This window comes from Hippocampus guttulatus, chromosome 8 (assembly GCF_054856545.1).
Source record: "Hippocampus guttulatus isolate MCC_2025c chromosome 8, RoL_Hgut_1.0, whole genome shotgun sequence".
Classification (NCBI taxonomy): domain Eukaryota; kingdom Metazoa; phylum Chordata; class Actinopteri; order Syngnathiformes; family Syngnathidae; genus Hippocampus; species Hippocampus guttulatus.
Genome location: NC_141268.1, coordinates 13,214,020 through 13,226,463, shown reverse-complemented (window position 1 = coordinate 13,226,463; position 12,444 = coordinate 13,214,020). Strand labels below are relative to the sequence as shown.

Below are 12,444 nucleotides of genomic sequence, written 5' to 3'. Positions count from 1 at the left end.
AGATGAGTTTGGGCCAGAGGTGTGGTGAAGACGTGCGCTGGTAACCTGCCAATCTCATGGCCCATATGGACAGAGAAAGCATTTCGACTCACATTTGGATTTTAGACAATTTAGAGTGTTCAGTGAACAGAAAATGTAAGTTGTATTTATTTATTTAGTATCAATGTGTGCAGAAGCGAGAGGACCTGAAAAAAAGACGAAACACGGGGAGATCAGATTGATCATATGATGATTTCCGGGATAATGGCCTTTTGAGAGGAATCATAACTATACAATATGGGGGAAATTTGGGGCCAGGAACCCAACTCAGTGCCAGCCACGAGCACAGATAAGCTTGGAGGGTCGGAGTCAGGAAGGACCTCCATGCCCAAAATCTATGCCTATAGACCCTTAAACATTTGGGTAAGGCTCCCTCAAAACTGCTACTGTACCTGGATCAAAGAAAATATGCTAGGTTACAGTCATAAATGCACAATTTTATCCAAAACAACATTAAAATGTTACTGAAACAAGACGGCCAGTGAGCTAAGTAGAGCTCAATAAATGAACTTTTCAGTTGGTTATGTAAAAACAAGTTTAAGCATTAATAATGTATAAAACCCCTCGAAATACAAATAAAAAAAATCTTGCAGTCAAGTAATCCTCCTGGTTTTCCTGGTCAATAGATGGCAGTAGCGCACAAACGTGTTGATGGACTCGGGAAAGGTCCGGCAAAAAAAGAAGCCGAACAGGAAGTAAGAAGTTAAAAAATGAAGAAGAGAAGAAGAAGAAGAGCACCATTAAAAACAACACTACGGGCACCTGGCAGCCTGTTCACAAACAAGGTTATACACTTATCTGACAGCGATAAATGGTGTCTAGGGTATTTTGAATGCACATGAAAATTAGATGTCCGTCTTGTCGGTATACCAATGATGTTTAAACTGCTTGGTCTGTTCTCACAGGAAGGCGAAACTGTGGTTTATCAGCTAACTGTTACCATTCGTCGCTAGCTAATAGCTAGCTCAACGGTGACATGTTTTCTTGTTAAAGCACAATTTGTAGTTGTGTTTGTATTTTGTCGCCACATTTTCTCAGCATCTAACGAAAAGGTGGACAGGCAGTGGAACTAAAGTTAACTCATTTAACCCGCCTGTTCGACTGCCGTGTTTGGTAGGGTGTTTCCCAAGGCTAACAATCAGGGCGTCTGCTAGCATTAGCCGCCTCTAAAGCACCTGGCTGACATGAACATGAAGTGGCTTTGTTTTTGTTTCTAACGGTTAAACTATCCCAACACGATTTATAGCCACTTTATATCGGCTTTATGTCAAACTGCTGGTTACGTTTATCTAGCAAGACGCGTTTGAAGACTCGGTGACATTTCTTCATTTTGTCAATGTGAAAAGTTAAAATTCATAGCAGTTATTTTTAAAAAGTAGTCTAATTTGTTCACGTGACTTCATTTTTTTATTTACATAAATCGACTGTGAATAGTGGGAATGTACATTGAAGTGCAGTGTCATGATATACAAAGTACAGTATATTGCAAATGTAGTACGAACAAAATATTTAAACTTTTCGATGATATTTTGAGGACTTGAATGGTTGATTGACATTGTTCATTTTTTCACAACGTTGCGGTCAATGATCTGCAATCGTTTATGATTAAGAAGCATGTCTGAAGTTCAGGCCTGTGCAATGCCTGCAAAACCACATTAGCTACTTATTAACATTCTCCCTTTTCGTGACAGATGTTTGAGATTTAATTCGTAGCCTTTGTGTGCGTGCGTGCGTATCGTTTTGGAAAAGTGAGGGGAGTGTTTGTTTTAACTCATGTAAACTACAAATGAAATTTGATTCATTGATTGATAATGCATAGCCTTTACAACAATGTAATATTTTTTGCCAAGAAGCCCTTTTGCTATGAAGAATTATGTCCCTGACGCATTTTTTTGTCAATTTATGTGTTGTGTTTGTGGTGTTTCTTTCCAGATATATCCTTGCTGCATGATTTCAAATATTTAAAAGCACAAATCAGCTGCTGATATGATATCTAAAAAGTCCCCAGTCTCACATTGGAGTGAGGGTCTGGGGAGAATATTGCAACCGATTATGGCGTTAGGAGATCATCTTCCAGAAGAATCTATTTTCACTGCCTTGAAATAAGAGATTGGAAGATGGAGAGAGTTGCAGCTTCGAGAGAGATGGATGCACTTACAGATTCTGGTGAGGAGCTCACTGATGGTGATTTCACTTCAGTAAATAAGTCGAGTCAGTGGGAGAGGAGAGTGGTGGAAGATGACCGTGCGTACACATCGAATGCTGAGGACAGCACAAACCCAGCCACACCGCATGACTCTGGAATTGGTGACGTGGAGTGCTGCGGCTCCACGGAGGGCAGAGATGAAACAGAGGAGCTTTCTGATGGAATGGAACATGAAAGTGCTGATGGTCACGTGAGCTCCCAGGTCATAAATCAAGAGGAGGATGAATCTGCGAAGGAGCAGCATATGAATGGCGAGTCGGCTTGGAGAAGCTTCGGCTCGGGAAGGAAGTGCAAACTGAGGAGTGGAGGATCAGTTTCAGAGCAGGGCACTCAGAGTGCTTCTACGCCGCCCTCCTTTCAAAAAGGCAGTTTTGTGTCGAGTGGCGGCAGACACAAGCAGGCCCGCAGACGCAACCATCACCACCATCAATTGAACCGTGGCCGCAGGCGCTCGGGCAAACAAATCATCTTTGCTTTGAAAGAAATGCTGTCAGAATCTGTCAGCGTCTGGTGCATCACCTGTGTCCACATGCTGATTGAGATTATCGTCACGTTAACTCATAATTGTGGCGTTGGTGTGGAGACCGGAGGGTTGAAACTTTACCACTTGGGGCAGCAGCTCGTTGGAAAGATCACAGACATACCGGGAATGAAGGCAGATGCCTGTCGGATTTTAAAATGGACGAAATGTGCAGGCACGGATGTGGCGGATAAAGTTGTTCGGTCACTCAAGTGGACTAAACAAGCTGCCTTATCAACTCTCAGACTTCTTTATGCTTTGGTCGTGCTCGGGTTCCAGCGAATGAAAAGTGTCTTTGTCCGGCTTGGTGGAGAGAGGGGGAAAAGATACTGGACAGTTTTCCAGGATTCCCGTTTTTGGAAGAGGATTGTGCTTTTTGTGGAAAGAGCCAGAAAGTGCTTCAGGAGGGATAGCCAAGTGCACGCGTCCGGTTTTGAGTCACCGGGACGAACTGGGAAAGGCCCGCCGGGCCAGGAGCTGAAAAGACTACTGGCCCTGGCGGACATCCCAGAAGACGAGCTTGATCCCTTCACGGTGCTCGGCGTGGAAGTCCATGCGACTGAGGCTGAGCTGAAAAAGGCCTACAGACAGCTGGCTGTCCAGGTATGCCAGCTGAAAAACACAATTCAAACGCTCCTATTGATTGGCTCAGATGAGTGGATGACTAATAAATTTGTCTCTACACACAAAACCTTTTTTCCCATTTGGTCTCTTTTAGGTCCATCCAGACAAGAATAAACACCCACGAGCTGGTGAGGCGTTCAAAGTGCTGCGGGCTGCCTGGGATATTGTCAGTAACCCAGAAACTCGAAGAGAATATGAATTGTGAGTATTAGTAACACGACAAAATACTGTAAATTAATCAATTGAATAATCGATTCTAAAAACAGTATTCAATGGTGACTGCCCTAGTTGACGGTGATAGCATGGTTTTAGAGGTGGGACTTTCGGAATTGTGCAACCTCTGCAATGTTCAGCTTTTGAGTTGACATCTAAGCCAGGGGTTCTGAACCTTTTTGATGTTGGGGCCAAACTTTTCCTGTACAGAGTAGCCAGGGATCATAGATGATTTGTGTTGAAGAATCTAAAAAATAAAATAAATAACCTTATAAAAAATGATAATTGATTGAAATTTATTGAAGTTGCGTAAACGTTGACAGCCAACACGATGCTGAGCAGGCAAAGAGTGCATGTAATAAACTCAGCTTTGAGCTTCAAGTCAAGCTTATCACCACAAGAATAACTAATAATTTGGTTTTACTTCAGAAAAAAGGATTGCAAATGTTTTGTCTTTTGGTGAGGTTTGTCAAATTCTTCGACGTCTATTTTTCTTTTTCAAATTCTTATGCATGATTTTGACTTGGGTTTCAACCGACTATATCGTACCTGAGCCTCTCCTGAACAGCAACAGCTGATTAACCGAATTGATAGCATACACTGCCCCAAGGCGCATAACTGAAATTGTTTTGCGCTGTCCGTTGGGTACTGCACGCATCACTTCAAGTCCCCGTTCACCCAGCGATCTGCTCACAGGAAGCGCATGGCGGCGACTGAGCTCTCCAAGTCCATGAACGAGTTCCTCACCAAGCTGCAGGACGACCTGAAGGAAGCTATGAACACCATGATGTGTACCAAATGTGAAGGCAAGCACAAGTATGTATTCACGCACGGCATGATAGCGTGTGCGCGTGTGTAGGAGAGCATGACAAACACCGACATGTCCTTGTTACCGCAGGCGCTTTGAAATGGATCGAGAACCTGCCGAGGCCCGCTTCTGTGCTGAATGCAGTCGTCGGCATAGCGCAGAAGAGGGCGACCTGTGGGCCGAGTCCAGCATGTTGGGCCTACGTATCACATACTTTGCCTGTATGGACGGCAAAGTCTATGATATTACAGGTGATGTGTCTTCAGTCATAAGCAATAGAGACACTAAAGAGGTTCTGTTTGTGATGTTATCGTGTCATGTTTCAGAGTGGGCGGGTTGCCAGAGGATAGTTATTTCTCCAGACACACACCGCGTGCCCTATCACATCTCCTTCGGATCCAAGAACAACAGCAATGCCGCCAGAAACAGGTTACACACGTTCCATTTACAGGACGTCCATCATCTCCTTTCTCTTATGTCATCACTTCTGTTATCTCTTCTATTGTTCAGTCCACGTTTCGCAATTTTCTCAGGATTTCAGTGAGGGTTGTGCAATGAATCAAATTCAAATTGGTATTGCATCGTAGTTAAGTGCAAAGGCTGCGCAATATAAACACAAAGGGAAAAAGTATACATAGTGTCTGGATAGGTTCAGTGCTGATGCAGTGCAGTCCACATTATTGCCCATCATTTTATGAAACTCCGGCTCATGGAGGGGAAGACCTAATCTATTGTCTTCAATAATGTCTTCTATGATTTCTTCTGTAATTTCTTCCACCGTGCTCCATATTTTGGTCAGCAGCAGGCCTCCTATTGTTGAAACATTTGATGTCTGATGCCTGTATTCCCCCCCCCCCCCCCTTCTTCCTTGAAGGCCGCACTCAGAGCACGGTCCCGGTTCAGCCAACCCGGCAGATTTGCAGGACTTCTTCAATCGCATCTTCAAGGGAGCAACCCCCAGTGACATGCCAGCCAACGGGGGCTTCTTCCCCTCAGGTCCATCTCACCACCCCCCGCCCGGTGCCGGAGCTCCCCCGTTCTCTTCCCCCTCTGGGCAGACGGGCTTTTTCATGCCGGGGGCCCAGCGGCCCGAACCCAGCGAGCCGTGGGCCGATGGCGGCAAACCTCCGCCTCGGCGAAAGAAGAAAGTCCGCAAACCCTTCCAGAGGTGAAGTCTGCTGAGATGGGACAGCTACGAAAACAACCCAGGGACACATTCAGTACAGGCCGCTTTGGGTCTTGCTGACATCCCAGCTCGAGGAGATTGCTGTTGCTTGGGAAGGCTGGGTTCCCACAAAACCCGAAGATGAGCTGTGGACTCCATTTAACATGATGGAAGGTTAAAGAGGTGCCAGTGGTGGTGTGTTAGCTTTCCGTTCACCTTCGTTTGGCTTCATCTTCACACTGACTGTAGCTTCGCATTCTTCTGCAATCTTTCCTGCCAACTCTCCGCAACGCATCATTTATTCACCTGCTCTTTGCCACTTCCAGTCACTCACTTCCTTCAGAAACGAAATCTTTGCAAGCCATCGTTTGAGCAGGCATGGTTCACTGTAATCAACTAACCAAGGTGACCATAATGATCTTGTTGGCATCACTGCATCAGTGTTACATCACTATATTGAAGGGAACATCTCTGCCAGCAGTTAGAGATGAAGTGTTAAAACAACCCCCCCCCCCCCCCCCCCGCAAAAAAGTCAACCGTTTGGTCTCTGTCATACTTCACAAAAATGTATTTGAGCTTTAACGCGTTTGCCATGCTGTCATGATGCAATTACATGACAACTGAAAGTTCTCATGCCACTTTAGACCCAACGCGGAATTACCGCATGCATAGAGCAAGGAGTTCTCTAACAACGCCGCTTTGTCGCTTTGGTGAAGCCACCGGGGACCATCTTCGGTTGCCACTCTCAAACTTCACCTAACTTGAATACATTGACTTCTCAGTTTTCCCATTATTTTCTGTCTCTGTGGCGAAAATATCACCATGTATGGCATACGGTTATACCAATAAGTGTGGGAGAAGCGCTTCAAGCACATTTCATCGGTAAGTGTGCGATTTAGAACTTTCTCACGTGAGAGATATATCTCAGCGCTCCTGAAAGATTCATCTGCATCCTGTTCGAACCGTCAACAATGAAATGAAAGCAATGACCATCTGAATCTGCTGTGAAATGTAAACCTAACCTCTGTCAGTCACAAATCACGATACTGACGTGATATACTCTGTATAGTCGGTGCAAACAGTGGAATTCGTTCTTTCGAGAGGCACTTATTACGCCATACAGAGATCCGAGCGTAAAACTTTTCAGCTCGAAAATGACAAAAGACGTCAGTACCAGTGGCAACTTAAGATGGCTGCGCTCTGGCTTCAAGGGGCCTATCGTTAGTCCATTCATTTACAGTATATGTCAGTGGCAAAGCGTCACGGGATAGAGTCCACATATGGTTCCAAAAATTCTCAACATTGAAAGTGACAGGCGCAAAGAATGGTCTGTACTGCCCTCTGTTGCTCAGCAGATATATTTCATCGAATCCGATTTTTTTTCCCTCTGCACCAATTTAAAAAAAGAAAAAAACAACTCCACATAATGTGGTTTCTCCGCAATCTAAATCTGTGTGTCTACTGAGGAATTTGAAGCAGAAGATAAACTGTCACTTCATGAATATTTCCAAACTTCACAAAAGGGAACAAAAAGCACGAGAGAAATTTCATTTTGTCTGCATTTAACATGAAGGGTTCACGCTACTGCTTGCATTCATAATCACTTCAAATAACTTCAGGAAGACTAAACTGTTTACATCGACTGTGTAAAGATTGCAGAGCTAGCAGAATTTGGCTCTCTTTTTTTTTTTTTTTAAAGTATAGAGTCAATTTTATACTTTGCTGTGTTAGGGCCTGTGACTTCAGACAGTGTCGGTTTGATGAGCCCAAGCTGTTAGTGTGCCGCTGCACCGAAGCATGAAGTTCACTGCATTGTGACGCCTCTAGGGGTTGGAGTGGTTGACTGTTCAGATTTTTTCCCAATAAGAATTTGTGGGTGTTGACGCAAGATGCTGCCACGTTCCTCTCCCTGTGTCAAATCCGCTCATCTTTTATGCATTTGTGGTGTCCGATCAGTTGAGCCATGCCAGAACCACAAAGGCTTGTAATGCTTGAAATGAGATTGCTCCTCAGCAGTTGCACGAGAACAAAGTCAAAGAAAAGATTTAGATTTTGCTCAGAAAGTAGCACGATTTTAAGTTTTGGCTTTGGTTTGATTTTTTTTTTTTTCCAATGATGTGCAATTTGTGGTCTGCCGTCCTTGTTTAGGCTTTGGTTGATCAAGTTGCCATAAAAACATTGAGAGAGAACATTTGCAATTGTTGACTTCTCACACATTCACCGAAGCACGAAAATGAACATTGATGGACATAATGTGTGGTGCTTGGAAGTTCAAAAAAAAACAAAAACAACGGCAGAGTGGATGTTTTCTTTTCTTTTAATGTTTTCAAACAGAATATGCAGAAATATTGTACAAATTTTATCTGACAATCATCAGGGGGCTTTTGTTCCCTGGCTGGCAGACCATTTGAAGAGATCACTCTTGGGTAAGTTTCCCCTGCTTTCTCTGGTTTTCAAAGTAAAGATAATTTCCTCAATGCAACATTTTTGCCCTGGTTTGTATGCACGCATGCATAGACTGTTCACAATGCATATATCAGCAACATAAAATCATTATACATACATATCGTCGGTCAAACATGCTGTACTACAAATGGCTCATTGTTTGGATGACCAGTTAAAGGAAGGAGGTTGGCTTCGGTGATTGGAGGGTCTCCTTACAAGGAGATGTTGGAGAGGTGCGCATGACTGCACACAGCTCCATTCACTTGACATATTTATAGAATCTGACAGTTCTGATCAACAATGAAACGAGACTTTCCGGAGTTACAGGTCGGACTCCTGCTCTTCTTGAGGCCACATCGTCTTTCCGCTCCTCACACTATCAAGAGACACATTTTTCTTTTTTTCTTTTTTAACATGATCCAGTGGAAGACGTAATTAAAAGGAAAACTTCAGTCTTACGAACATAAAACATTCATTCAATATTCACCCAAGTGAATACTCACATATGTATTTGGTTAAAAATACAGTCACGTTGTGTATATTAAAATAACATCACCAGACCTTTCTCTACAATAGATCCGAGTGTGATATAGACACCAAATACACTACAGCTTTCCTCTCAGTGCCCTGATGATGCTGCTTAGCTGGGAACAGTCTCCATAAGCCACCAGGCCTCCGTAGTTGGCCCAGCGGTCAGCACCTTTACCCTCAGCACAAGGCTGGTGATAGGTAAGTTCTACCTTTGCCTCAGAACTGCACTTTAAACTCTTCGTCAGGTCGACCACACCCCCACCGAGGGCTCGGAGCAGCGCGTGAGGTGCACAGGAGTCCCATTTAAAGGTGCTTCCTTCGGAGAGGACGTAGGCGTCGGCCAGGCCCTGAATGACGCACAAGATTTTGTAGCCGGCTCCTGAGGCGTACATCAGTTTTTCTGGTCCGCACAGGGAGGCCAGAGTGTCTTTCACCACCTGCTTCTCGCTGGAGCTCAGCACCACTGATAGTGCCCGACGTCCTTCGGGTCCACTTTTGGGCTGTGACACTGAGCACACGTTGAGGTCGCCGTAGGAAACTCCCCAGAAGAGCTTCCCCTGCCAGCTGGAAACAAACGATTGGGTCAGAATATTATTCAGTGACATTACATCTGGCGTAAGATAACAAATGTCCCAAAATGAGTAATGCTGTCTTCGATTAAAGCTTTCGACAAGAACCGACATGCAGGATGTCCACAAAGCATCTTCAAAATTCAAAACTATTATTCAAAAAGCAATTGATGAGATGTCAATCAGATTTGTTTTATGTACTCAGTAATTATTAGTCAGTTCATCGCATTGAATTTTTGTATTTCAGGGGATAAGCAAAGAAAAAAAAATCCTCTAACTCAACTACAAACATTTCTGCCTCACAACTGTCCAGCTAAGAAATGAACACCCACTATTTCTTTTCATACTTGCGTACATTGTGGTTTTATGCGATAAGTACAACAGTTATGCAGCTCACCTTCCACCTGCAGGTTCTTTGTGGTTGAACGGCTGGTTGATGACACCCATGACGGGCTCGCCTGTGCTGCGGAGGTAAACCCCGATGAGGACAAGGGCACAATGCAGACCTGAAGGCGACAGGTGACCCTCCTCCAGCACCTCCTCGCGGCCTTCTATGTACTGGCTGGTGGCATCTGAATCAACCAGACAAACACCTCAAGCCCATGTTGACATTCTGCGTGGCCGCAGCGTTGAAGACGAAGCGCTCACCGATGGGGTCTATCCAGATGCCGAGCTCGGAAGGGCTGAGCGGTACCGTTAGTCCGTCCGCACTGGCGTCGACCGTGGCCGGGTCTTGGTGGATGGCCCGTGCCAGGAGCGCCGCCGCCGTCAGGTTGCCGTCCAGCACTGCGGCCAGAAGCGCTGCCGTTTCCTCCTCGGTGCCACGCACGGTTACAGTCACACTCTCACCTGCGAGGCAGACCATGTGAGGCTTCAGTCATTGGACACATCCACAAGTCTTACATTTTTGAATTATTCTTTCATGTGCAGGAATACTCCCAAAAAGAATACTCTTAAGTCTACTGAAACCTTCCCTAAAAGTAATTTTACTCTCTTCAATTTAGCTACAGTATATCCTCTTAAATTATGTAAATACTCCCGGATGTACTGCAACACGTCTTAAAAGTTACAGAAAAACTCTTTTTACGAATAAAGAAAATTAGATGATTGAAAATGTCATAAAAATAAATACAAATTGTTGTTTGAAAATATATTCAACCACATGCAGAGTCCGTAGATTTTATTTGGTGATTTCTTTGCGTACCACCATTGGTTCTCGCGCTAGACTTTGAGAATCACTACTCTCGAAAATTACCAAGTCCATTTTCAAACTTGTTGGATTCTTCTCCGTGGATGAAGCCGACCATCTCAGGGAACTGAACACAAAGACAGAGCACATCAATGAGAGGAACAAAAGAACAAAATGGTCACCCTTGCATCATTCCCGAGTGGAGGCCACCTCCATACCTGAGCACCAACATCATGCCGGATCACCTCCTGAATCACAACATCCGCAAGCGTCTTGAAGTCCTGCACAAACTTCTTATTCTTGTCATCTGCGGTCTTTTCTTGGACCAGGAGCTGGAAGAGGGCTGCCTCCTGCCTGCAGACGCGAGCCACATTGGCGGCTTTCTCCGACACCTGCAGCAGCAGCCTCAGCAGCTCGGCCATGTCTGGACCTCACTGAGGAGATTTTTAGACAAAACAGAGCTGGAAAGTGTGACGTGGGGCTGGTATATGCTGGGCTAATTATAGCAGCAAATGAATACAGAGCATGTGGGGAAGCGGCGTGTTGCAATGGAAGGATGTGGGTCATTGCATCGCTAAATTTGCCACCAATCTCGAAGGCAATGTTTCCAAACCTTCATTAAGCCGAGGCGCATGTGAGGAAAATCTCCATCCAGAGCCAGGTGATTTTTCTCGCAGTCTTTCAAAGGTCAAAGAGTTTTCAGTGAAGGTTCATTTATCCGTTTTCGTCATTTTTTTGTGTTTCGTATTTCACAATGTTTCATAAATGTTTAACTATAGTTATTCTCTATAAATGTCATTTTTTGTTCAAAATTTGGGGTGTATGGAATGGATGATTGGATTTACATAATTTCCTCAAGGAAATTTTGCTTCAGTTCTCGTATGATTCGCTTTTAGTCCGATGTGTTTAAAGGGGTTCGTCAAGAATCCAGAGGGTTCATTGTACATTATTTGTAGTCAATAAACAATTATTTTAAGACTACTCAAATGGAACTGTATAGTTGCCCCGCAGCCTTGATAATCTTTAATAAGGAATCACCTTTCTGAGGAACAGTGCCCAAACATCTCTACCAAGGTCAGCATCGACCACTTTCAAGGTCAAGTTTATTCCTTGAAAAATTCACACTACAACATTCATAGAATTACAGACATGCAATATAACAACGACAATTGCTTTCATTTATCGAGTATTGTGAAACTGCTTTTCGGAATAGAAAATACTGACTGTTGAGCAAATATGTCACCTGTTTGTAGGTGGTACTGTCGAACTTGCGACATGTTGTTTATGAGATTTCAAATCACTATGCAATAAATAAGATGGACCTATTTTTGGAAAGCAACCCGTTCACATCAAATCTTAAATATCACCCCATAGTGATAAGCCGAATTAACGGACACAGTGCGTGACACCAAGGTGATACCGATAGATAAATAAATAATAAAATAGAGAGTTGGCGTTATGTTTTCTTAAGACGTCAACAGAAGAAGCTGAAAAAGTTATTCGTCCTTCTGGCGTTCACTCAGCTTGATGACCGATAATGAGTGATCGTTGTCCAACAATTACATCTGTCAGGGCGGCTAGGAAGTGTAACGTTAGCATAATTTTGGTTCACGCGGGCAGCAAAGGAATGTAATCGCTTACCAAAAACGCTTTTGAAACGCTGCTTTCTTGATGTCTCGTCTTTTCCTGCTTGGTCAAAAAACCTTTTCACCGTCCCGCGGGCACCGATTCGCGGATAATTTGATGTGAATTTGACGTTTGAATTCGTTATTGGTAATTTTTTTTCGAGCTGCGCTCCCGTTTCTTGACGTCAGATGCAGGAAGGCGGGGCGTGGTGCATTCATATCCAGGCAACCCGGAAGTAAGTGAAGTAAGACATTCACAGCAAACAGGAAACGGTACAAATCCCATTTTACAGCTACCGTGTCAATTGGAAATGTTTGCAAATGCGTCTCAATTAACTAAGAATACAGTACCGTAGAAAAGTTCGTATATGTGACGAGTACCCCCACATGTCGCGGCCGATCATGTTAATGGTCTCTCACAATAATTATCAACAATGATTTAAAGGTAGGAAACAGATGTCTATATGCAACACTTTATTTCTATACTTCTCTGCAAGAATTTGCAAGCAA

At 44.0% G+C, this 12,444-nt stretch overlaps 2 protein-coding genes across 2 annotated transcripts; one reads left to right on the top strand and one right to left on the bottom strand.

The window, feature by feature from the left end:
- Window positions 1-764: 764 nt before the first annotated feature.
- dnajc14 (DnaJ (Hsp40) homolog, subfamily C, member 14) lies at window positions 765-8,057 on the top strand. The gene is made up of 7 exons (XM_086117702.1): window positions 765-824; window positions 1,972-3,368; window positions 3,484-3,590; window positions 4,299-4,418; window positions 4,501-4,661; window positions 4,737-4,839; window positions 5,285-8,057. Exons 2-7 carry the CDS (start codon window positions 2,157-2,159, stop codon window positions 5,580-5,582), a joined length of 2,001 nt encoding a protein of 666 aa, XP_085973828.1. The 5' UTR covers window positions 765-824; window positions 1,972-2,156; the 3' UTR covers window positions 5,583-8,057.
- On the bottom strand, window positions 7,875-12,145 carry inpp1 (inositol polyphosphate-1-phosphatase). Its single transcript, XM_086117704.1, has 6 exons — window positions 11,951-12,145; window positions 10,528-10,743; window positions 10,376-10,436; window positions 9,769-9,969; window positions 9,518-9,692; window positions 7,875-9,115 (listed from the first exon to the last, which is right to left on the bottom strand). The coding sequence occupies exons 2-6, from the start codon at window positions 10,729-10,731 to the stop codon at window positions 8,626-8,628; spliced, it is 1,131 nt and encodes a 376-aa protein (XP_085973830.1). The 5' UTR covers window positions 10,732-10,743; window positions 11,951-12,145; the 3' UTR covers window positions 7,875-8,625.
- Window positions 12,146-12,444: the final 299 nt, after the last annotated feature.